This window comes from Anneissia japonica, unplaced genomic scaffold (genome assembly GCF_011630105.1).
Source record: "Anneissia japonica isolate Jap-2015-1 unplaced genomic scaffold, ASM1163010v1 scaffold1511_len2985839_cov193, whole genome shotgun sequence".
NCBI classification, from domain to species: Eukaryota; Metazoa; Echinodermata; class Crinoidea; order Comatulida; family Comatulidae; genus Anneissia; species Anneissia japonica.
The window spans coordinates 1,594,182-1,622,041 of NW_022685291.1; the positions used below are offsets into that span (position 1 = coordinate 1,594,182).

At 32.8% G+C, this 27,860-nt stretch overlaps 1 protein-coding gene across 4 annotated transcripts in view; it reads right to left on the reverse strand.

The window, feature by feature from the left end:
• Positions 1 to 425: 425 nt before the first annotated feature.
• Positions 426 to 27,860, reverse strand: part of LOC117110469 (neurexin-3-like) — a 79,644-nt gene continuing 52,209 nt past the window's right edge. For 2 of the 4 annotated variants that reach the window (XM_033253187.1, XM_033253195.1), the window contains 11 exons: positions 25,966 to 26,295; positions 24,560 to 24,580; positions 21,300 to 21,320; positions 12,215 to 12,988; positions 11,191 to 11,310; positions 10,616 to 10,794; positions 8,961 to 9,141; positions 8,312 to 8,473; positions 7,590 to 7,717; positions 6,245 to 6,341; positions 426 to 5,439 (listed from right to left, as the gene is read on the reverse strand). In XM_033253187.1, the coding sequence (XP_033109078.1) occupies positions 4,868 to 5,439; positions 6,245 to 6,341; positions 7,590 to 7,717; positions 8,312 to 8,473; positions 8,961 to 9,141; positions 10,616 to 10,794; positions 11,191 to 11,310; positions 12,215 to 12,988; positions 21,300 to 21,320; positions 24,560 to 24,580; positions 25,966 to 26,295 (2,585 nt within the window). In that variant the 3' untranslated portion in view covers positions 426 to 4,867. The remainder of the gene's footprint in view (positions 5,440 to 6,244; positions 6,342 to 7,589; positions 7,718 to 8,311; positions 8,474 to 8,960; positions 9,142 to 10,615; positions 10,795 to 11,190; positions 11,311 to 12,214; positions 12,989 to 21,299; positions 21,321 to 24,559; positions 24,581 to 25,965; positions 26,296 to 27,860) is intronic. The other 2 variants (XM_033253202.1, XM_033253209.1) reach the window with 2 other exon arrangements.

Genomic DNA, 27,860 nt, shown 5'->3' on the forward strand with positions numbered 1-27,860 from the left:
CTCACCAAGGCTATTCCAGCCTTATTTACTCATAAAAAAATATTGTTTGTCATCAAAAAAAAAAACAAACAAACTAAAATGCTGACCCATAATTTCGTAAAATTTGGGTTGGTCGGGCGTGGCTAACACAATAATTTTTTTTCTTGGCCCTATTTTAATTCATAGTCATATTTGGTGTACTTATAAGCTCTGTCCAGATTATCAAAAATGATGAATGCCCATATATAGTCATGATGTGTCTATATATGGTCATGATGTGATGTCATGATTGTGTTATTTCGTGAAATCACAGTAGCACGTCAAAACGAGCGCGTATTGCTTGTCAAGCAATTTTGTATTCTTTACCACACAAAAAGTCCTTGAAAACAACAGCGCGAACTAACGCAATCTACTTTGATTGTGTTAGTTTGTGATGTGAGCGATGAATTTTGGATTCGCATCGTGTACCATCCAGAAAAATAGGCTAGCCTTGGCCCCTTAACCTCACCAAGGCTATTCCAGCCTTATTTACTCATAAAAAAATATTGTTTGTCATCAAAAAAAAAAACAAACAAACTAAAATGCTGACCCATAATTTCGTAAAATTTGGGTTGGTCGGGCGTGGCTAACACAATAATTTTTTTTCTTGGCCCTATTTTAATTCATAGTCATATTTGGTGTACTTATAAGCTCTGTCCAGATTATCAAAAATGATGAATGCCCATATATAGTCATGATGTGTCTATATATGGTCATGATGTGATGTCATCATCACCATATTTAGGCATGTCTGGACAGGTTTTTATGGTAAACTATCAAAACTGCCAAAGGTTTGAAGAGCTAAGTATAAGATATTATCAACAAAAAAACAATGAATAATTATCCCCTCCTTAAATTCAATGATTCTATATTTTTAGCAATCATTGAATTATTCAAACAACTACCTAATTACAGTAATCAATCAATCACTTATTTTTAATCAATGTCTCATTCGAAAATGGATACAAACATGATCATTTTGATTAGCAATTAAAAATTGCAATTAACTTTAATTTCTTAATATCAAATTTAAATTTGATTAATATATGAAATTTAAATTTTATTTTACATAAGCCTTCCAAATGGGATATAAAAATATCTGATATCAGATGTTACCAGAAAGAAAGGTATTATGAATACTTTCTTTTCCATTTATCATTAATTTTAGCCTATTTCCACATTAATATTTTATTTTGTATTTAATATTTAATCACATAATATAAAAGAATGAATTAAATTTTTACCTTATATTTTATATTTAATTCTGATATTAAAAATATATTTGTCTAAAATATCTAAAATTGTTTTGATATTTTGCCAAATAAATTTCTATTTCTTTAAACTCAGAACTGAAAGATTATGCCAGCATCAATATAAGTTACCCCGAGAAAAAAAGATTTTTAGATTTCTATTTTTTAAATTAAATACCAACAGGAGTTTGACTTTGAATGGATACTTCGCAACCCCTTATTCAAACATCCGAAGGAGTTTTATTAATATAAGTAAAAGGTGACTAATGTTTTTTTCACAATTATCTTAGGATTCAATTTAGAAAGAAATGTATTTCGAAAAGCAAGTATTGAAGATTTATGAAAACACATACATCATTTCCTCGCACATGCATTAGAACTGACATTAGAAACAAAATTTAAACAATTAGCAAATGAAAAAAGTCATTACATGTTTATCTAAATTATGTCAGGATTCCACATGGAAATTGTCATTAAATAATTTTAAATTACACTCTTAGCACTTTGTTGCTTTCAATAATTTCCATTAATAGCATTAATAATCTAAATAATAAAAAAAATAATTATACAATTATAACATACATATTCATATAATACTATGTTGAAATAATCAAATTCAATCTTTGGAATAATCATATGCTTGAAATTTGTGTAAAACTGTTCAAATGAACTGTCTGAGAATCCGCCAATACAGATCCATATGGAGAGAAATCCGCTTTCTATTTGAAAATTATGACCAAAATTGCCTCAACAAGATATATTCAATTAGTCTACATTAAAAAAACACAAATTATATAAATAATAATAACAATAATAACATTAAATTAATAATAACAATAAAGATAATCATATTAGCAGGAACTACAATCAAGTATGCTCTTATGATCTAAACAAGTACTAATTCCAATATAATATAATCTGAATTTTAATTCAATTCTCACATACCAGTTCTTGGCACCAGTACAATATTTTGCTTGGTATAACTGGCAGCTACTAATGGACAGGATATTGCATTTCGGCAAACTCTTGAAACAAATTTGTTAAAAATAATCATTTAAATAAAAAAAAAAACCATACCATTCACATTATATTGTGATTACTCTTTAATAAAGAGGTTCTACAAAAATCAACAATGTAACTTTGAAAAAAAAAATATATATATATTCATAATATCTATAAATGTACATAACTAGAAATCATAGAAATTGATCATCATTGTCTTATTTTATAAGCTATCTATTTGTGCTTACAACATTAATTAAAAACAGGAATAATTGAAATCCTGACAACTGCAACTACAGATAAGTATTTCAGAGCACACGCAGGAGACAAGGTGCCAGGTTAGTTGCTGTTAGCACACCTTACAAGTGCACACATGTCACATTGAAATGAGTTAATGCACCAGAAGTAGTGGCCATACCGTGTACCTTATCTGAGGGTAGAATCCCTATTCTACATGACATGATGTTTAGGCACTATTAGAGGTCCTGCCCTCTCACCTTTCTTTTCTATCACTTTGATGGTCTTGCAACATATCCATACCATGTATGCTTACCAAAAAGCATTCATTGTGGATAATTCCGTACCAACATGAACACATCATAAAGAAACTTGTATATATATACAAGAATATGTGTATATTAATACAGTACTCCTTTTTATAAGGCCAAATGAAACAAGACTTGGGGTTCTTTCCTTGTTTTTGCACATAGAGACCCTCATATTTTGTGTGGTATAAATGCATAACCTTTAACTTTCGCAAAGGCCGTGATTACTATGCATGGATAAATCAGTATCAATATGTAAACATTTATAAAGAAACAGTTACATAAATAAACAAAAGAATATGTGTAAATTAGTACTTCTTTTTTATAAGGCCAAATGAAAAAAAAAAGATTGTTGATGTTTACCACCCTTACATTTTTTTCTTGAAGGGGGTGGGGAACTAGTCCATTCCCTGATTTAAGCATTCACACAGCAAGCATAACCATGAAAGTCTAAAGCCTGACATAATAGCTTAGGTATACAAGGGTATGTACTGTACATAATTGTATTAATCCTCCTCCTCAGACAAGAAAAACAAATTTACTTTGCATTTGGCCTTATCTCAAAAAAGGTTTGATACAAAGTGATAAATTAAATAGATTATTTGTCTATGTTTTTTTAGTTTTACTGCTACACATCTTCACATTTTTATACATTTTATATATAAAAATGATAATTAGTGACATGAACACACTCCTATACTAAACATATTAATACAGTTCATCCTCCAATTTTCAGACCCCTTTAATTTCAAGACTCTATTTTGAAGTTCTAACTAACAATCTTTATTTTTTAGCACAAATACACTTTAACTGAACAACCTCCGACACAACCCCAAATTTTCAGGTCTTAAAGGTGGTCTTGAATTAGAGGGTACACTCATTGCACTGCTTGTTTTATATTTTTCATTTTATAGCAAACTGTTGAACACTAAAGTTACTACCATCACATGGCAAAAAATAAAGTTTCATAACTACAATACTTGCAACTTTACTACGAAATTTCAACAACATATATGGCTCATTTACATGTGTACATGTCGAGAAATGGCAACTGTGCAGAAAAAAAGCCCACATAACAACTTAAAAATCAGGCTGTTATTTGTTCAGACTTTGCAAATCTAATTTTACAAAGCTCTCTATTGCTCCTCTTGCATATATTAATTAAATTATCTGTACAACAATCATTGAAATAAATCAACGTATGTAAAAAGGTGGATAACTCATACAGCTTTATGACATTATCCAATCAAAGGTCAACATTTGCTATTGCACCTGATCTGACTTAGACTGATGGTACCAATTTAGCTGTTAATTCTCTCATTTTTGTTTACAAGCTCTTCTCATATAAAACTACAGTGCATTCATGGGCCAACCTTAATTGTAATTGGGACCATATTAATTATCCTATTTGAATTACTCTAAGATGTAAACATACATCCTTGAGTGGCCTTATCTCAAATTAAAATTCATCAACTTAAACTTTAATAACGCTGGTGACCAACAAACTATTAAAGGGTTGATTGTCTTTTTAGGTAAATGTGCCATATACATTATTTTAAAAACAGTGGACAAATTTTGAGAATGGAGGTGGTGTTTAATCCTCCTTCTGGATCTGCCAGTTGGATTGGATTTTATTATAGTTCTCAATCTCTCCCATATAACATTTATTTCACTGGGCCACACTATTTGCTGAGTTATTATTTACCAACGCAAAAGCAGTGACTTCAGATTTACATTGAGTTAGTAATAATAAAAAATAAAGTATTTGATTTATTTTTTTACAATATACATCTTCACAAAAACTGTTGAAAAATCACAAAAAATGTTGGCTTATATATTTCATACTATATATAATAGCCAAACAATTAAATTAAATAAATCTGGTTGGTTATATATAAATATCACTCACACTATAATGTAGCATTTTATATATTTTTTTTAAAAATGTGGGTTTAATCATACATATATATATAAATTGAAGTAGATACAGTGCATTTAAAAGCACTGATCTTGTACTATTGATATTTAATTGAAATTTCCATGCCTACTTCATTAGACATACCATTCTTTTGAGGCATATCCTGGTGGAAGTTGCGATTTTGGTGCTTTTGCTGGAATGGTACCATTACGTGCAGGCAATAAAGCTGACCGTACAGTTTGTAGATCAAAATTACGACTTTCGTTAATTTTATAAGAGCCTTCGCTACGATTTCTATATTTGTATAATAAAAGAATAACTAGAAGCATGATGACAACACCCCCTGCTGCTATACCTATGATCATCCCGGTTTGTTCAATAAATGATGTGCTCTGTAGAGGAGGCGCTCCAATAGTAGGTGCAACTGAGGGCAGCCTACTAGGATTTGTTCCAGGACTCATCGGCATTGAACCTTTGCCACCAACAATGGTAGGAATTATGATGTTATCATCTGGTGTTTTACTGATGAATGGGTTTTTGGAGGAACCAGAGCCTTCATTATCCAAGCAATCCTCATCATCACCATCAGCACATATAAAAACTGGTGTTGTTACTATTCGATCAGATACAGTTGCAGAAGAATCCTCGATTGGTTTACCAGAGGGTCTTGGGTTGCCTGATGCTGGTGAAAACAAGCCATCCATTCCTGACAATAAATAAAATAACTGTTTTTTAATGTCCACACAAAAAAATCATGAAATTAATGTGAGCTACTTTGGGATTCAAATCATCTTCTATTCATCCTGGACAAGACAACCCAAAATGGTGATTATTATCATTGTGGTTCATGCAAGACACTTTGGCAGGACACCAAGCATGAGGTGACAGTGATTCCTGCAAGACACCAAAGAAGTAGGTGACAGTGATTCCTGAAAGACTTTGCCCAGGACCTTGCCAGGACAATAAAACAAATGTGGCAGTAATTCCTGCATGACATCTCTTGCCCAGGATCTTGCAGGACCAAGCATGAGGTTTCAGTAATTCCTGCATGACACCTTGCACAAGATCTTACAGAATACCAAGCAAGAGGTGGCAGTAATTCCTGCAAGACAACTTGCCTAAGACTTTGCAGGAAGCAAAGTAGGAGGTGATGTCGATTCCTAAATTCACCTTTCCAGGATATTGCATGACATAAAGCAGGAAATGACAGAAACAACAGACCCTGAGGCCTCAAGCCAACATACAATGCCAAGTTATTTAGCCGTCTACACACGCAATTACGATAATGATCAAACAACATACCGTACTTTATCATTCTCTCTCTGCCTCTTCAAATATTGCAATACTACTGTATGTTAAAAGCCCTCTATACTCTATCCTAAATATATGGCTCTGGTTTTGAAGCTAAAAACGACCTCGTGTATAGGGCCACAAGGAAGTTTGAAAAGCCTGATATAAAAATGCATGATTATATAATATGTAGTTCCATAGAAAATGTAATATGTGCTTACCTGAACCACTTGAAGTCTCGCATTCCTCATCATCATTGCATTCAATGGTGGCAGTGAAAATATCTGAAGATTCTGCAGGTGAACTCTGAACAGGGTTCTGTCAATAAGAAAAACAAATATAAAAATCTGCCCTATTAAAACAGCAACACAGGCATCGAGCAAAATGCAGGTAAAGGGAGGGGAATGCTGCCTTAATACCACCATGACAAGTATTCAAAAATATTTTCCACAAAACATGGTAAGATGCAGCCTTTGAATATGTAAAAATGGTCCATAGATCACTCTTTTATGCAGACAATTTGAATAAAAAACTGGCATTTTTCTTAGAACAACTGATGTTAACAGAAAAATTGCCTCAATTCATTTAATTTCATTTCCAATAACATTTATTTTCTCCAACATAGTAAAGTGAACAATAGATTCATAATAATTAAAAAAGAAAAACATTTGAAGAGGGCAAAACCCGAAAAGCAATAAAGATTGTAGAAGGCTTGCCCGAAATAAAGAAAAACATGAAACGAAAAACAGAAAAATCAACAGCAGATCACAAAGATACAGAAAAAAAAGGTTAAAGAACAAGTAAAGATAATAAGACGTATAGAAACTGATCGTCATCTATGAAATACTAATAGATTGATTTTATTGACAAAAAAAGTTATTGTTTCAGGTGAAACAACAACAACAACAACAACAACAACAACAACAGTTTGATGGAAAAGCTATTCTTTGACACAGAATGTTTTAAGTTATTGGGTAAATTATTGTAAAATATTGGACTGCTAAATCTGATATTGTACTAAAAAGAAGTTATTTTATGCAGTGGAATATTTTAACTGTAAATGCCCTTTAAACATGAACACCATCAGCATTTGATATTGTCTTCGATAACATTCCTGAAATGGTGGCGTACAAAGACTTGACGATTTGACCTGCCTTTTCCAAGAGTACCGTGGGAACCTACTGATGGGACTAACAAATTCTTATAATATATTGTATTAATTTACTGTTACTAGGCAATTTGCAGTATTGGATAAATGTTAAATGATCAAATTTCCAGGACATTTAAGGACAATCATAAATTTTCCAGGACATTCCAATACAGAAAAAATTCTCATTTGTTTTTCCAGGACATTCAAGGAATTTAAGGACACACACAAACCCTGAAAATAGCATAGAGGGCACTATTTTGGTTTTCACATAGAGGGCGCTATATAACAATTTTATTTTAAGAGGTATACATTGTAATATAATCTGTGATACAGTGGATGAGTCTTGATACAGTACTTGCAACTCTACAAAAATGAAACTCAGAAGGAGTTTAAATATGAGAAAGAACTATACTCACATTTGTTGTTCTCACATCTGGGCCAGGGCCAGGCAAGACTGGTGTTGGCAGAGTGAGAGAATTTTCCAGGAAACTTGTTGCATTTGGAATAAGTGTCACATTTCCTTGTATTCCAGTTCTAGGGTGACCTAATGATAAAATAAATTAATCTTACATGATATTATTGTAATGTTGAATTAAAATAAAAAATAAATCTGAAAAAAAAAATAAAAATGAAGTTTTTATAACGAATAAACTTAAAAAGAAAGAATTAACAAATTTACAATAAATTCAACCTATATCTTAAATGAAAAAAAATGTTTATTTAAGTTCAATAAAATTATGAAATAGGACCAGCAATGGAAGCCTTATATTTATGATTACTTGTTACTACAATATTTCACTGTTTGTTGATTTTTTTCAGTGGAAAGATACATATGTTATTAACCTTTACCTACTGTCCTCAAAGGGTGTGTTTCTACTGAAAATCGGGATAGAAACAGTTCTCTTATCATTGGTTGATTATCATCGGGTTAGCAAGATTTGGACTCCACACAGTTGCTTGTAGTTGATATTGTGCTGATACTCTACATACATGATGTAAAAACTACCCAGAATGCAATTTAAAATGACAAAAATTTTCCATGATAATCATGATACATGGTACAGTAGGGCTGTATGAATGACAGATTCATTCCTACCTCCCTATCCACCTCTTCCCCTTCCTAGAATTCGGTTCATACCTGATGCAGCTAACTGTAATGGCTTAATCTTGTTTACTTTAGCTCCAGATAGAACACCAACAAAAACACTTTCAACTTGTCGCCGCTTCCTCCGCCCTTCTTTTGGAATTCTTCCTCCAATATATATCTTAGCTTGATCATCAAACACAGATGCTTCCGAAGCTGAGAAAGAATTCATATGTTTTGCATTTTAAAAAATTGTAATGCAGTAAGACTACAATACCTTTTTTGTCATTGGCATTGTCATAATTTTTGTCATTATATGAAATATGCAAAACACATAAAACAGACATTTTGGACTAAGCATCAGACCAGACAAATGCTCTTTTAAAACGTGACAAAATTACATACATCATAATTTAATAACTTCAGTGAATTACTACTCATACATAATCTAAATCTGATTTGCATTTGACCAGGGGTAGATTTAGAGGGGGGCAGCCCCAGCCCCAACTTTTGGAAAGTTAAAAAAAAAATAAAAAAATAAAAAAAAATAAAAAATTATCGGCCAAAACGCCTCAGAGGTTTTTTTCAGGTGTCTAGAAAACAACAATTTCACAGGGGCATGCCTCCGGGCCCACTAGGGTAGTGTTATCTCAATCTGCCCCACTTTCGTTCCCCCCTTTTGGATCCGCCCCTGTTGACTCACCTCTGTCAGTTCGAGTATCTCTGACAATCTGATCCATTATGAGGGTTGCATTACTCCCTTTACGATAAAAACGAACAACATGGAATTCTCCATCGTTAAATTTCTTGCTAGAAGTGGCTAATCGGGACTCTGCTTCTGCTACATTGCTTAACTGATAAACAGCAACTATAATACCATTATCCTGCCAAAAAAACAAAATTATGCAATTTATTTAACATTATCAAAGATATAACAACGGTGAGTCAAAATGGTTAAGCAGTTTAAGGCAGGGGCACTGCAACAGAGCCATAATATCGGTGCTGATTCGAGTGGCACGCTTGCCTGGTGGAGGAACAAGTCTTCTCAGATAAGGACTATAAACCGTAGTCCCAGTGTACATAATTGGCTCATGTGCACCTAAAAAACCCAGTACTGTACATCTTCCAAGATGAGTAGGGAGTTAGCCCGGTGTACTGGTCCATAGAGCCCCTGTTACCCTGCAGTTACGGATCCTGACTGGTCCTTTGCACGATGATGTACCTTCCTAACACAATCATAAAAAATAAACAACAGTATCATCGACTGCTTCTTACTTGAGCCACAAAGAGAAAAATCTGCCTGTATGGGGACGAACCAAAACATTAAATTTATTGATTACAAAAAAAAATGTCTGACTGATTCATTGATGTATATTGTTAATATTTTAACCTTGAATTTTATTCAAATTTTAAATGTACTGTAAATAACCAACATATTTAATTGTCATTTTTATCTTTGATATAATTTTTAAATGTATATTCATCTTTTAATTGGTATGAGTGTAATGAAATAAAAATAAATAATAACTGCAGTACAACAATAACATCATCGCCCGTATGCCATGTTTGACGATGACACAAGACGAGCAGGAATATGTTTTCTTTGATAATTTGTAGCATTTTTTTTTTTTCGGAGTTGCAATTTCTGACAGATGCAATGATGTCCCAGGAGTGCCTCTTTACAGCTTTGTAAAGTAACTCCTGCCCTCCCACAATTCACTTGTTTTCCTTCAAAGCAACAATAACTATCAACAGCATTCAACACAAGTGGATGCAGATGATCTAACATGTTTTTTTTTTGTTTTTTTTTCAAAACAAAGACTAAACATTACAATCACAAAATCAGATGCAGCATTGTAAGGAGAAAAACCAGGTTTATATTAGTATACTGTAAAATGGATCTTCAATATATATACTAAAATTTTTGGAACTTACATTACAGTTTCAGTCGCTGACAGCTACCATTATGAAATGACTGGAATGTACTGGTTAAGCTACATCTCCAGCCTCAAACCTTTTAGTCAATTGAAGAACCATTTACAGTATACTAATTCAACTAAAGACCAGATGAAATTATTCCAGGTTTATATTGGTCAAAATGGAAAGAGGCAAAAAAGAGATGGGCAGGACATGTATAGAAAGTGTATCAAGGAATGATGGACTGGCACCAAGGATGGAAAAAATAAGAGGCAAACTAAGAATAAGGTGGAGAGATGACATAACATCTTACCTAGGCATGACATCGGCAAAGGAAGTGTTAGACAGTAAGAAATGGAAGATCATAAGAAGGGCAACATTCAAAAGTAGGTGAACAAATCCTGAAAACAAACTACACTGCAGTAATATCAAATTCCATACCATATTTATTTCAATGAAATCAGCTTGAGTTGCGCTTTCTATCCTCATTAATACAGCATTTTCGGAGTAGGTTGCAAACCCAAATGTGATATCATTTTCTTCAGTAGTCTCCCAATCAGCAGATGTATATTCAAGACTAATAAGACCTCCATAGCTTCCAAACATGTATGTTGTACCAGCTTAAAAAAACAAAAACAAAATGGTGAATTACTGAAATATTTAAAACTTGTTAAAAACAAATTATAGAGGGCTTATTTCATTCATATATTTGAACTTGATTTGAATCAAATCTGTAGTGCAAAATTCCAAAATTGGTATTGAGAAAAGTCTGTTAAAAACATCACCGTGAATTAATCACAAATATGAAGTAAGAATATGTTTGCTTTATATTTCGGTTAGTCATATAGCCAAAAAATTATTGTACAAACCTTTGTTTATCTGATAAAAGCCAGTCCTTTTTGAAGCCTATATTAGTAGGCTAGATCCATAAATTGTTTATGCATCCACACTACAACAGTGTCTTGCAGTACAGTACATGATTCAATTTAAATCAGAACAAGTATACAATAATTTACCTTCTTCGCAGCGATCTCCTTGATAACTAGTGGTAGAACAGTCACAGTAAACATTTTCCCATGATTCCTTGCATTCTCCGCCATTAAGACACATGTAATCAGTACATTCCACTACTCGAGCTTAAGAGAAAAAAAAAATCATTTCATATATCTTTTTGATATCTAGTTCAAATTGCAACATATTGAAAGAAACAATTTTCCTCCCAGAAATTTTAATCTAGCATTGATTTTTTTACCACAGGCAAGACTCTTTATGTACCTTTTCACAAATCTGCCTCCCACCAAATTTTAAATAACCATTTACCATGCCCACCACCATAAAAGATGGAAATTTAAGGGGAAAAAATAATTTAAAAAAATTTATATTCATTACGCCCAACGCTGAAATCTCTGCAAAATAAGATATCAATATATCCTCCTTCATTATTTAAATTTAAAGCATTATCAATCAATTATTTATTTTTATTTAAATGTTTTTTCTGAACTTGAATGTTTTCCTGTTGTAAACTTGAGCTTTTTATAAATGTTATTTACATATATTTTGATGTACTGAACATCAACCAGAAAAATGATTTATTGTTAGTGATGTCACGGATTGGTGGGCTGGGGTTGGCCCGCGGGTTGTATACCAGGGCCATATATTTCATTTCATTAACAAAATTAAAATTACTGTAATTTGTATTGTATTTTCAGATGCTGAGCTTTTTGATGACTATTGTTGTAATTTAGATTATTTGTACAGTAATTGCCTTTTATATTTTTATTTTTTTACTTAAACCCACGTAATAGTTATACGATTGATTCTTTAATGTTTTTTATGTCTGCTTTTTATATATGTGTATATATATTTTTAAAATTGTAAATTCAACATTCAAAGTTGCAATAAAGATGAAATTGAAATTGTAATAGCAGACTATTAATCAAAGTGTCCTTTTTTTTTACTCCTGAGTAGAAACAAATGTAGATAAAGTATATTGCCAAGGACACATGAAATGAACTGTATGAGACAAATAAAAATAATTACCATTACAACCCTTTACAACAGTATCGGGAATATTAGATCCATAGAGCATCATATCTCGGAAATGACCGTCGACCTCCAGAGAAGCAAAACAACCATGATATCCATCCCTTGATTTGATTACTTCTGGTAAAGAATTATACTTCGAAATGGGAACGCCACCAAAGTATATGTCTCCAATAAGGTCCAAACGACGCGCTGAAGGTGAGGTCAAAGTTTTGCTGTTAATAGAGTTGTCAACTTTGAACCTTGTCAAGATGTTACTTGATATGTCCACCTCGTGCCATTGGTTGTCGTTCAATGGTCCAGGAGTATTTGCTTTCAAAGTAACCGGTTGATCTCCAAAATCATACAGATAATGCAAGTAGCCATTAACTAATTCCACAGCAATGAAGTCCTTTCCTTCACCTTGGTTAAAAAGCATTAGACCATTGGGTTCCATTGTACGAAAATGGAAAAAGATGCCAAGGCTTGGATAGGTAGAGGGAGATGGTTGTGAGATGTAGGAACCTTTAGTTTTAAAAGTGATAGGTTTTTGTATCGAGCGTTTATCAATGGAGGAACCAAATGAAGCTGTATTCTTTATGACAATACTGTCAACTGGATCTTCACTTGCCATTTCAATGAAGTCTCTGCTGTTAAATACAAACTGCTCAATAAGACCGACAAATGGAACCCTTTTACTGAGTTGTGACGGATCTACAGAATACTGTCTTGTATTCATTCCCAACTCGATGAACCGAAAATCAAGTATTTTTGTTGATGCTTTTTCCAAATCTGAAGAATAAACAGTAATTCAGAATTATCCAGTGTGATTGGTACACAGCTAAAAATTATCAGATTTCAAAAAGTCATATAACAATAAAAGTAAAACTAAAGAAACCTCCATAATGAAAATACATATAAAATTAAACTACTGAAATTTTGAAGAAGAAACATTTAAAATAAATTTGCTGAAATAGAATAAAGGAAGCAATTTGCACTAAAACATTTCAAGACACTCAAAAGAAAAATAAATTCAATCCAAAACTGAAAAATATCAAATGAAGAAAATTTTAAAGTTTAGGTGCATCACATGTGAAACAATTACAGTATTCAAGTCTTATTTTCTGTTTACATACATTTATGTTGGTAATAACAGACATGAGTAGGGAATAAAATTGAAATTAAAATCTTAAGTTTATTTACTAATGAAGCTCATCAAAAGTACACACAGAATGTATGTAAACAAAAGGCCAATGATTGTATCCCAGTAGGGTTGCCCAAGGTATCGATGCTAAACAAATGATATGTTATGAGATAGTAAAAGCAGAGGAAGAGTGAGATTACTACTACCTCAGCCCCATCAAAACTTAATGTCTTTGGTGCCTCTAGATGGCTGGAAATGGCAGTCTTAAAGTTAATTTGAATCCAATATTCTTTTTTGCCCATTGTAATGATTTCCAAAAAATTTAGGGTGGCTTGGGCCGCCTGGGCTCCACATTGAATCTGCCTTTGAAAAATAAAATTTTGTAATTAATTGTGAGACTAGTTAAGATGGAAAGACTAGTTCATTGAGTTTATTCGATGCTCAACATGCACAAACAATATAAAAAAGATTTCAGATCAAGAAAAGTAAAAAATAATGAGCATCAGGAACTCCAATTAGATATTCACTTTAGCAATGCACCTAAATTCCAGAGAAACAAGTTAAAACATACAGATATAAAAAAGAAAAATTAAGGATTTCACATATGAACCACAGTTAAAACAATACACGTAACTCCATAACACCACAGCTTACTCTTGAATACCAGCCTATTTTTTCATTCTATCTCAAAATCAGGAAAAAACCCCTTAAATATACAATCCGCAGAAGGCCTGTACACTCATTCATTACTGTTTTTTTTTAGCACTGGACAATGTGAATAAATTTATAAAAATGTAGGAAAATGATTAACCATTATAAAACTACATTTTAATTTAAAAAGAGTGGTTAATTAAAATTATCAGACAATATATTTGTCACAGAGCCATGCATCAGCATAATATAAGGCCTATTTACACAGAGTGCGCAATAGCGGCAAGCGATAGAGAAAAAAGTAAATCTGAGATGCAGTACAATCCATTTACATAGCATGTGACAACTATCATCACACATGGTTTATTATGCTATCTGCAAACCCAGCACCATTTTGACTGAAGTCACTTAAACTTGTCAAAATGTTTGAGTCGTGGGCCAGTTTCTGGAAGCAGAAAATAATTCTATGACACTCAGTGCATAGTCAACTCATTCGTCTATAAAATATGTTTTTTGTTTTTCTTTATCATTTGAGAAGAAAATTTTCTGCCAAGCTAGTTTGGTGCTACATAATGTTTGTGGAAGTAGAAAATAATTCTATGCTGAGCAACACTCAGTGCATATTCACCTCACGTTGGTACATATTACCACGAGTAAATAAGTTTTACTGCTTTCGCCACTACTGAGCTCTGAGTAAATAGGGCTTACAATGTCAAAGAGTATTGTGATGGAATTTTAACCCGATTAATAGTATCTATTAGGAATGATTATTGGTATTCTAAAATTCAAATTTAAATCACAGATTGTCTGGCATACAAGATAAACCTCAATGTTAACACATTTTTTTCTGCAAGTACATAAGTGTGTCTAGAATTACTTACAAAAACTTTTTTCAGGCTTTTCCAAGTTTTATATTTTACACATTGGGATAATTTTTCGTTGAAGTTGAACCAATTAAATTTAGATAAAACTTACCGACATTTCATGAACTATCAGTTCATATTCTAAAGTTTGGTTGTAAACAAATGTAACTAAGAAACCACACTTACTGTATATATATTATGAAACCCAGCCGATAAATTTATGTCAATACTACACCATGCTTTCTCTTGTCTTTCCCTTATAGGATCCATGATCCATATTTATACTTTAACAATCACACTACAATATATATTGCAGTCAGTACTTGTGATTTAATAAAGCCATCTGAATTTAATGATGAGTGCATGAGAAAAAATGGTGCTAAACTATGCAGTCAAATTGTGTAACATAATTGTCACAGCAAACCTATTAAAGTTGACAAAGACTTCATCAATTAAATATGATGCTGTGTTGCACTATATGTATTTTTGTAAAACCATGTTAAATGATAAAAAAACACTAAAGTCAACTAAAGTATTTATATACAAATATAGATATATAACATATATATGAGTATATGCTTTCAACTCTATTTTTATTATTTAATCAATAAAATAATTGTCGACTTTCAATACATCCAAGAAAAAACCTCAGACTTGTGCCACTCAAATGCATTTAATACTAAAGGTGGAAATTAATGACAGAAATATCATTTTGTCAATAAAGTATGTTTTGTTTTTCTGTATCATTTGAGGAGAACATTTTCTGCCCTAGTTTGGTGCTACATAATGGATCAATCTCAATGCCTGCAGAAAGTTAACCTTTGAATATGGCCTTTTGGACAAGAACTTATTGGTTGAAACAGGATTTTATTGTGGTAATTATTTATATAAAGCAGTCATCTACATTCTATAGGCTCATCTAGTCTATTATTTAATTATCTAAGAGGCCACTTACAATTATCACATAAAATACACTATAGGTTATAAGCCTATTAAACTGCTATGATCTAATGCCTGCCAAACTGTATATTTTGCCTAATTTATGAGTTCCTTCTGAAAGACAATTTTGTTTTGTAAATAAAAACAATTAGGAAAGTTTCCCATGCACTAATGGAAAACTAGACCACACTAAGGAGTAAACCGTGCATCAACAAACTGCCTGAATGTAGAGATTCCTTTTTTTAGAGATTAATCTTTCAATGTATGGCCTATTTGGTATCGAGGATAAGTCACAGTCGCATTGAGACAATGGGAGTCAAAGCATACCCTACAACAACCATGTGGTGGCGTCAGAATAGCCAATTTAACACTGGAATGGAAGTGGTGCTTCCAAGAGTATGTGCGCATGCTCTTCTCACAAATCAGGACCTCCACTGCAGATCGAGTATTTTATCTATAGGCCTGATCTCAATGATTAAAGTTTAAATAAATTTGCATACATATGACCGGTATGGAAGAAATTTTGAATTATTATTTGAATTGAAATTTGTTAAAAATACAAGAATAGGAATTCTTTTGAAGAGAAGATACTACAACCATGCCGGTATAAAAATAACATACATTTGTATTTTGAATATAGGACACAATCTGATTCTGTATAGTAGTAGAAGGCTTACGAACTTTTCCTACTAGCAAGCCCTAGCATCAGTGGCATAAGGGTCTTGAAATGGAAGGGAGCTAATGGGGGTGAGAAGGGGGGGGGGAGAATCGGTGATTTAGGTGAGGTGGACAACTCGCAAAATAAGGTGATTTGAGTTGACTTTTAACTACTTGAGCTTGATTTGTTAGCGGGGGGGTGGCGACTAAGGGATGGGGGTGGCGACTAAGGGATGGGAGTGGGGCGTGCGCCATTCGCAAATCCTAGATATGCCAATACCTAGCATAACCTGTAATTTACCCTAAGGTTTGCAACTGCATTTGCAAGGGTATTAATATTAAACCTACTAGATTAAACCTATCTCCTTGCTTCAATATATTAATAACAAAAAATGAATCATAGACCATAGTACCATACCCCTATGGTGGTACAGTTGAAACCTACTTGCCAGTTAAGATACGCCCACCTTAATTAAATTCTACTACTCTATGTTAGGATACGTACTTCTCAACTTTGTGCCATAAAGATAGGACATAATATTCAGCTAATGTAAGTTTGTATTTCATCTGAAACTGAAGACATTTTATTATCAGCAGTCAAGACTTCTATAAACAAAGTTGCCTGTCCCCATAAATCACGTTACCTGATAAACTAAAGTCTTGATTTATACATAGAGAATTCTTTCTCCGATATACAAGTACAGATTTTACAGTATACTCTTGGTGATCTGTGGTTTGAAAGGACTTAGTTTTTGACAGACCTGGACTTAAAAATGTCTCAAAGCGAGAAGATGAATCAGACACATCTACAGAAAATCAGTTATTAATGTGACTAACAACCTTCGTAGATGTCAAAATCACATCAGTTATAGAGAGCAGCTTGCATTTTAAAAAATATAACTTGTGTAGCGTTGTCAATATTGTTGTTTTCAATACTAAAAGTATCTTTTTTTTCAAAAGAAAAACCTCCGTATTTAAAAAAAGGAAACCACAGAGGAAGAAAGTCTAATAAAATCATAAACAAAAATTTTTAAGAAGTTATTTGTTTTTTTCTTGATTTGTCATAAAAAAAAAAATTTTCTTCAAAGAAATGCTATTATCAACAAATGTTCTCGTTTGTCCAGAAGAAGCGGAGTTCACTAACATTAATTGGCTCTACAGTCATTTATGAGGATTAAGTGGAAACATTTTTATCTTATACATATTTTAGTCCTACTCCGACTATTTCCTTTCCATCATTTCACATCAATGCTGTCGTATACATCTTAACTATCCATTGTCTGGCTCAAACAACATACATTTTTAAAATCCTTACGTCGTCAGCTGTCAATTTATACCCATGCTGAAAAGGAAAACGTTTATGAAATATACAACACATATCACAGTTAGCACACAGGGCTGTAGCTACTGGGGGAATCACTCCAATGCATATTGATCAATTTGGTTGGCCTTAGCAAAGCGCTTTTTTCAATGACCTCGTAAACTTCCCCTTCTCTTTAGTTTGAGCTACTGCCCTGGCACTACAGCCAACATAACAATACAATAGAACACTAGTATTACTTTATTAAATGTTGTGAGAACTGTTATCAGTTGACAAGTGTTGGCACTTGGGTTAATATTGTTAGTGTGCAGTAGTGATCATTATTTTTAGTTCTATAAAAGTGCTCAGCTACGTACAGTATAGGATGAAAGGACAACGAGTGTGTTACGTGAAAATGGAGAACGAGTGGTCATTTAATTAATATCATAGTGATGAATTCCACAGAGAAAAATAGGCATCAACTTGGTCAAGATTAAGTATTAACATCATTCTAATCTGAAATTTAACTGTATGAAAAATAAAAATGTTTCGTTTCAATTTTATTATCAGACTACTTGTACAGCAGTATGTAATTAAATGAAACGTAACAGATTTGTGATTCAAAATGGCTGACATTTTTACATACTATATCTTCCGGCTACAAAAGTATGTTACTGAAAACAATTAGACAAATGCATTTTATGAGACAGAATGTTTAATTCCCAACATAATCGATAAATATGATGCAATGATGAAAGAAAGTATTGGGCAATAAAATTATAAATGTAAAGACTTTGTTGATATAAAAAAAACAAAAAACAAAACAATTTTATATCGAGTAAAAATGTAAGCAACATTGCTGCCACCTACATGGTCTGTACCCAGGTGACAATTCCTTACTCTTTATGTTGAATAAATAAATGGATGATTTTTGATACAGTTAAATATGAGTATAATAAATATATATTAATTTAAAAACTAATTTTATTTTACATTTTTGTGTATGTTAAACTTTAATATATAATACTGTATAAAAATTGAAAAAAAAAATTTAATTATAGATTTTAATAATGATGTTGATGAAAATTATGCTGATGATAATGATAATAATAATAAAGATAATATAAATAACAATAATATATTATGATAGAACCACCTTTATAATGTAAAATCCATCATCCATATAAATGTTAATTAACCTGAAGTTAAAACACATTTCTGTTCACACAGACATATACCGTAAGCCAGTTTTGGGAATACTGCAACAAATTAGCAACAGAGTGTTTTCAAGTATTCTGAAGCATGTACAAGTATATTAAAATGGTGTGTGCTCATTCAAGTTTTTTCTTCTTGCGTGTCATGTTTAAGGCAACCAAGACTATAGTGTCGGCAAGCAGAAATAATAATAATGGTATATTGATTAATAGCTTTGATAGATCATTAGTCATGGTTTGCGTTGTGCATCAAGCAAAGATTCAGTTACCGAAATCCACTTGATTTATAATAAAACACATGTGCGGAATTTGTGAGTTGTGTGTGTTTACAAAATCTAATCGGTGTGGCGACGCCACTGAATCCACTGGTGTAACTTAAAGCATTAATTAATAATACACAAGAACATGATATCCAGAAATGTTTGTACTGTTTAAATTAACAATGCGAATTAATACCTGTGTCATCAAAAAACTCAAATAGTGCAGAAGAATGAGCTTTTTGTATAGCTTGCATTAAAATTGATGGAACGTCCACCCTCACAAGAATGGAGGAAAATTATTTGATAGAGTGGAGAAAATAATAAAACAACAGTCATTATCCAACCAAAAAAATATAGCGCCACCGCTCAGATAGAGGAAAATTGCTTTCATGGGCACTGCGCTCGGATAGAGAAAAATTGCTTTCATGTACACCCTCATGGACGTTCCACCATATCGTAAACTGCTATATCTGAGAAACACAGAATATTTAATCTAACATTTAAATTGATTATTTTTGTGTATATTCAGAAAGGTATTATTAGCTTTCAAGTGACATCAAAAGATTTCCCAATTAATAATACTGGGGCAGATTGCTATAAAACGGTCTTACCTGGTAGTCTTAACTCCTCGCGTATATCCGGCTTTCTGAAGTCACTTGGTTAAGACCATTGCTATGAAACAGTCTTCGCTTAGACCGCTTTGAGTAATGAAACACAAACAAGCACTCTCTGGTTACATAAAATTGTGGGCGCTGTTACACATACGTCAGGCTTACTCGACACATGCATCAAAATTAATGTAAATAAATGTAGACCGGTTTTTACAGACGCTTAGAAGCTTGAGGAATATTCATCGTTCGATTCTTGGTCTTTGATGATCTAGGTCTAGTAAAGGTAACTTCACGATGAAAACGATTTAAGACCATTTTAAACCTCCTCCGAGTAAGCTTTAAAATTGAAGATGGCTAATTGTTTAGACCGCGGTATAGCAATGGTCATAGACAAGTAGTGACGTCACGATTATATCCGGCTAAGCATTAAGACCATCTAAAGACCGCTTATAGCAATCAGTCCTTGTTCTTTTATTTTTATAAACACTTAATTCAAGGAGTTTTGTAATAAAGCATTTATAAATCAGCATAATAAATTGATAATAAACAACTTTAAAAATTCTCTCATGTTGTGTCACACTGAAAGTTAATATCTGTAATTTAAAGTTGAATTTCTTGGGGGGGGGGGTCCCCCAGATTTTATTACAGACAGCATACTCTTAATTCCAGTGCATTGCACCATTCTGTTAAAGTTTGCATATGTCTTATTTGTAATCAGTAACATAACCTCCTTATTGTAACAGCAAAATTCAGTACATTCAAAATGAAATGACAAACAATTCTTGTTAGGAAGCCTTGTGATTAGATTTAAGCATTGTGAACAAAATTGAAAAGAAATTATGATACATATAAATATTAAAAACAAAGAAAATTGATAAATAAAATAATGTTCATGCAAATCCCCCACAAAAAGTTGATGATGCAAATAAAGCCATCATTAAAAAAAATCCATTCTACCCTAAAGAAAAGATAAAATCACCATAATATAAAAGAAACATTTTAAAAAGCATTACATGTAATTACACAATATATATGAAGTGATAACATTATCGCTGAAATCATGGAAATACAACTGCCGACACGGCACATCCACCAAGGTTGATTAACTCAGTTGCTAAGCAACAGTTGCTATGCAACATACAAATGATTAGAAATGCTGTGTGGAAGTTAATATCTACGAGGTAGGAATTTACAAAAGAGTAGTTAAGCTTGGTTTCCATATAATTGCTATACTGTCGCACTTTCTTTTATTGCAATCGTCGTACTGTGTAGCTGCCCCCGACACAATCGGGAACATTTCCCGACTCAACTGACCACTCAGCGTAGCCAAAGAAGTCGGTGATAGCGTGTAGCAATTTTCATGGAAACCAGGCTTTCCATAACAAAAACTGATATTGGACGAGGGAGGCAGAGGAAAACAATTTTTTGTTCGTCCACAGTGGATGATCCGTGGTTGTTACTCACCTCCGCTTGTAAGATTCATTGCTAAAAAATGGTGGAAAATTATCAGAACAAGAATTAGGGAGAGTTATTAATTTTTTTTCCAATGAATCAGGGTGGAATCTCTTTTCACTAAAGAGGTGATAGAAGAAAATGAAAGCGAAAATATCAATATATATATATATATATATACATATTAATTCATTTGCATAAAAGTACCTTTGTATAAACGAAAACAAAACAAAGGTTTTCAAGAAAAGCATGATGCAAAAATACCTACAGAAAGTAATTAGCCTAAGGCATACACAAATAAATTGTTAATTCTGGTTTTGAATAAAGATAAAGATACCGAGATATATATATATATATGATAGTAGCACAGTATATGCTCATTTGCATATATATTTACCTGCAAACTTATAATATTTTTATATAAACAATATGAATTATTTTTAATGCCATTTAACAATATAAATACATATCTTCTAGCTTTGCAAAAATACTCTAATCTAAAATTAATGCATTCTATCTAACTTATTTTAACATCACTTAATTATACCCAATACAACAGCAACAAGGCCATTGAAAAAAAGACAAAGAAAGTAGAAAGAGAAGTCTAATGATATCTATGAGTTAGTTATGGTTATTGGTTGAAAACGTTTTACATCCAGTGGTAACACTAAATGGGCTTTGCTACAAGAAAAGCATAAAATTTGTTACAGCACCCTCATACAAGTAATACCCTGTCTTGACTATTAAATTTTACTTGACAAAAACATGTGACATGCCTGAATATGGTCATAATGACATCACATCATGACCATATATAGGCACATCATGACCATGTATAGGCACATTATGACCATATATGGGCATACAACAGTTTTTTGTCAAAGAAAATTTGATAGTGCAGACAGAGCTTAAGAATGGACATTTTGCTCTATTCTACACATTGAAGCGCAACAAAGAAAATGAGATGAGTTGGCTAATGATGGACGGAAGTAGGGGGAAAGTAGCCCCTGGGGCAAAGTATCCCCTGGAGCAATTAGCCCCATTATTGACAAGTAGCCTGGTATGAATGCTTGATTGCTAACCATGAGAATAATAATCATCACAAAACAATTTATTGATTCAATTTTGTACCAAGATGGGACTTGAATGGAAACAAACCATTTTTAGCTAGAAGGCATAATAAATAATTATAGTTAAAACACTAAAACAAAGAGTGTACATGATTATATAAACCAGATAATTTTCTTTTTTCATGGGAAAAAAAAAATATTTTGGGTGTGTCACATCCCAAAATAAATCTGCAAAGTTAGTTTGATATCCTCCTGAGCATTCTGCCATTCATACCAGTGTCTTGTTCCTTCACTTTGAAAATTTACATTATATGCATTCACACACTATAACATAGCGTATGGAAAGCAACCAGTACCAAAACCATAACATATGTGTAGTATTCCTAAAATCAGAGAAGAATGAGAGGAATACTTTTGAGTGTATTGCAACATCAATTCGCGTGTTTTCATTGCCATATCTTGCAGGTATATATTGTTCAGTTGTATGTAAACCAAATAATGATTGATGACACACAAATGTAATGTTTCTACTGGGGTGTAAAAAGGTGGGTAACACTTAAGTTGGGCTCTTACTACTGCTGATGGTAATAGGCTGACACAATTCCATAGTGAATGCAATGCGACGAGGCGCATGCAATGCGTCGAGGTGCATGGAACAGATTGTTTCTGATGACAACTCAGTCTGCAATTGACAATCAGCATGTGTCCGCATTTAGTGGAAGCAATCCTTTGTGGTGAGATAGTCATTCTAACGTGTGATATACTAAAAATTTAGCATGAGAGTTTGTATTCTAATATGACTCCGTATTATCCACCACAATCAATAGTGGATCATAATATTGTATCGGAAAATACCAAACCGTATTATGTTCGTCCCATTCATTTTCTATTGGTCGAAAGATACTGTCTGACGCTGAAATGCTCTGTCTGGCAACCGCTACACAACAGAAACATGCTACATTATATTGTACAGTTATGGAATAGTGTTAAAAGGTACTGTTGCCATCCATACACTTTCAATCATTGTGTGTATAAAAATATTTAAACATACAATATTATATGTACATAAAGGAGAGTGCTTCAATAGAAGTCTCCCAAGGAAAGAAGATCACAATAAAAAAGAAGGTAGTTGGATGTTTATTTAATTGAACAAGAGAAATATGAACATTTAAACTCTGTAATGCCATTCTGGGAAACTGTTCACCTGCAAAGGGGTTAATAATACCTAAATTTACCAATATAATACTCAATTCTGCTTTAAAAATGGATAATAGGTTTGTTGATTTTTGACTGATAAAATTAACTTGTAGGCCTGTATTAGATTATGATTCTAATTAACACATCAAGTGAGGAAGAGTATGGTAAATTATAAATTTAACAAATTATTCCCCAAATTTAAAATTAATATTCTACTATTTTAAAATACAACTAAAAGATATTCTCAATCGTATCTTGAGTTTCGACACAATATTCCATAATACAAGAATTATATTAAAATTGCTATAATTTACAATTTTCAAGTACACTTTTTCTTTTCTAATGAGTTTCAAATTATACATCTTAAGATAAAATTAATTGAAATAAAATTTTATTAAATTTCCAATTCAAAAAATAAAAATTTAAAAAAATCATATTTTTAGATTTTCATATGTGGTAAAATAGCAGAAGCAAGGCACCCTCAACTGTAACCACAAACCACTAATACCATTTTTTGTTGTCTGGCATACATTTTACCACCATAGCAACTAAAGCATACAGATGATCCTGTTATAACAAACCCTCAAAATATACGTAAAAGAAAAGTTTGCAGATTAAGTACAGATAAAATAATTAGAGATTAGAGGGAATATGGCAGCAAATTTCCAATAGACATTTTTGCATGAGAACTCTAGAGCATATCAAAATGTTCACAAAACTTTTCTCATCACTGACTAACAGTATTCTGGAATCAATTAACAAAATAGTCCAAGAAATAACACTTTTACTTTTCCACTAAGCCAATGAGTATGATTGGAAATTCCAATATCTGATGTGTAATTTATTTATAGTTTCTCATAATAATAATAATAATAATAGCATGAACAGTCACATATATCTATCCCATAATAAGATTAAGTTTTAGTTCAGATGCCAAAATTTGGAGAGAAGGTGTGTGAACATTGGTTACATCGGCATGGTATCCGTTAACACATTATAACATACCTGAGTCAGTACTGGTTAGGTCTGTGTAGAAATGTGAAAAGCGTAGTGTGTTAAGACAGAGGCAAGTGCAGCGTGGTCACACATTATGTCACAACTACCCAGACCAAGTTATAAAAATGAAGCAACTTCTAAAGACCAACAGATTAGTTAGGGGGCAGCAGACAAAACGACTAGTCATGGACTAAAACAATTCATGATGAGGTAATGAGTAATGTAGTCTTAAAAGTACATTTTCTATAGAGTGCTACATCGTTACATTACCGTACCCTCTGAGACCATTTTTTTACTGAGCAATTACCATGTTGAAGCTCTCAACATTAGCTTTTTTAACTGACGTATCAAAAACTAAGATTTTTTTCTTAAAAACCTGTCAACTGTCAATAGATAATTTTAAAGTACATAAATAAAGTTAAGTAAGAAAGTTTCATCAGTTAACTTGAAAAAGGAACATAAACTTTAACATGGCTGAGGAATCGCACTCAGTTGCATCTACCACTTGGGTAGCATTGCTCAGTGATGAAGAGGTATCCGGCATTGTTGCGATGTTGGTGAAGTGGTTCTCTATGTATAATATTTTTTCTTCTCAAATTTATTATGGTCGGTATTATATTGATGTTTACCAAGTCTAACATCTTATCTTTTTTGGATTATAGTTTAGCATTTACAGCTTGATTTTACCATGTTCAATGTTTTCTTTGAATAAATTTTCTGTTTAGATTTAGTTAAACAGGAGAAACCAGTCACCGATAATCACCAAACTATCACTATATGCAGACAATGTGAGCAGCTATATAGGAGGAGGGAACTATGTAGGGGGTGTCGCAGAAGCTTGTAGAATGCACTATTGCTTAGTGTATAGCAGTCCTTGCTTAGTAGCAAGGAAGAGACAAAAAGCTTTAACAAAATAAATAACTACATTTCATATAAGTGGAGATGTTCAAAACAAGTATAGGGTTCAGTAGGTGTATGTAGTTGACAGACAGGGCAACCAGTAAAAGGGCAAGAAGAATATCATTTCACAGATGCAGCACTAACTTTAATTCCAAATGTAATAAAACATGTTGAAATTTAATGCTACAAAATATTAAGATAAACATTTTTTACAAGATTATGTAGTCTGGGAATTAATATTATTATGAACCAAAGACATGCCATCTTTTAAATATAATGGGTGATTCTGTGAAATGATACTATGTTCTGTCACTACAACAATTCACTCTCTTCAATAGAACACTATAAAAGCAGGTGTAAAAGTTAGTAGAATTGTGCAAAAAATTGACTTTGAAAATGTGTAAATAAGGCAAGGGAAGAGTAGTTAAAAAGTTGATAGCTAAATTACTGTATCAGTTTTTTTTTATAACGATATATTATCTATAACACCACCTATATTTGCAATCATAACTTACTTTGAATCCTCTCCTCCCCACCATCTAGAATAACAATTAATTCTCGCTGCTTTCGTCGCAGTTTAATAGTGTGCCAATTCCCATCTGCTAAGTCCTCTCCAATTGGTGAAGTATCATCTCCAGAGCCTAAGTTGATGGAGAACACCACCTTACTGCCGACAAGCTCCAGTTTCAGCACATCAACAGCATTATACGTATAGATGGTCAGAAGGGCGCATGATGGTCGGTAAGTTTTGAAACGTATTGTGATGTCTTCGGCCTTTGTCTGCAGGTCATTGCCAAAATCAACCAGTAATGATTGGTTGCCATTGAATGACAACACTGTTGCATCTGTTAGGTAGACAATATCAACAATGAGTAATATGAAAAATAAGTGTAGTTTAAATGCTACTGTATATATATCTAGAAACAAGTATTTTTTTAGATATTGATGCACACTGTATATCTGAATACAGAATTAACTTTCTATATTTGTTTTATATCTTAAACATACCTATGCTGCACATGTACTCATAATACCAGATATAATACTGTCACAAACACTTGAAAATAAATTACTCTGATACAAATGCTCAATTTAGTTACTCTTCATTTCAGACATCAAGCATGACAGTAATTTGAGGCATAGAAATGTACGTCTACATGACGAAAGTTACCTTCTGTAATGTACATTGATTTGATGTTCGTCAAAGTGTCATGTTTGATTAAGTTCAATGCGTTATTTTGGTTATGAAGGCAAAACTTCCTACTTTACCATGTCAGGTAATTTCAATCGTAAATGTACAATACTACTTTCTTACATCACTGTTTTACATTGGGTTAAGCAGTGATGTAAGAAAGTATAATAATGTACTACTATCTTGCATCACTGTTTTAATACACTGGGTTAAGCAGACGTACAGAATACCAAAGCAAGGCATACACGAACAGATTTTGTCTGTCAGACGTAACAACGATTTATTAGTCATTGTCTGAAGGAATGCAGGCCTATTGGCGGGGGTGGGGGGATTTGGGAAAACCGCCCTTTTCTAGCAAACCTCCCATCTTTTCTGGTACACCCCCCACCTTGAATTTCCCGAACGAGTCCTCAAACCCAACCAATGCGCTGCAGACCCACCCAGACTCACACGGAATGTTTTGCTGCAGACCTTTTTCAAACAACTGCTTTTATAGCATTATTTAGACCCATAAACATAAAAATCCTCTAGCCGCTGAGGTTTCACTGACCCTTACATGGGCTTTGCCTCTGGACCCCACATCCAGAGAACCCGATACCCCCTGCCCTTGGAAGAACCTGTCTACGGCCCTGGAATGCATTTGTTTAAGACATACTGTATCTGATCAAACAGACTGTCCATTATGCTCTTTCCACACTATCTTTGACAAAAAAACTGTTGTATGCACATATATAGTCATGATGTGCCTATATATAGTCATAATGTGCCCATATATAGTCATGATGTGCCTATATATAGTCATAATGTGCCCATATATAGTCATGATGTGCCTATATACAGTCATAATGTGCCCATATATAGTCATGATGTGCCTATATATCATGGCATGATGTCATCATGACTATATTTATTTAGTCACATCAAATGTTTTTGTCAAATAAAATTTGATAGTCTGGATAAGGCTTTACATTGTGTCTAATCAGACATTATCTGCTACGTCTGACAGTCTCATAGTGTATACCTTGCTTAAGTGAAATGATTAGTTGCTATGGCGCTTTTCGATGATGAACCGACAGTGTGGCGCCAAGAAATATAGGATTAATCAGACAGGTGAGATGATAAAGTTTGTGTAAGGCTGTTTTTATATATTATCTAATTAATGAAAACAAAATGGGCATTATATTCACATACTCATACAGTATTTATCCTGTCTCTTAT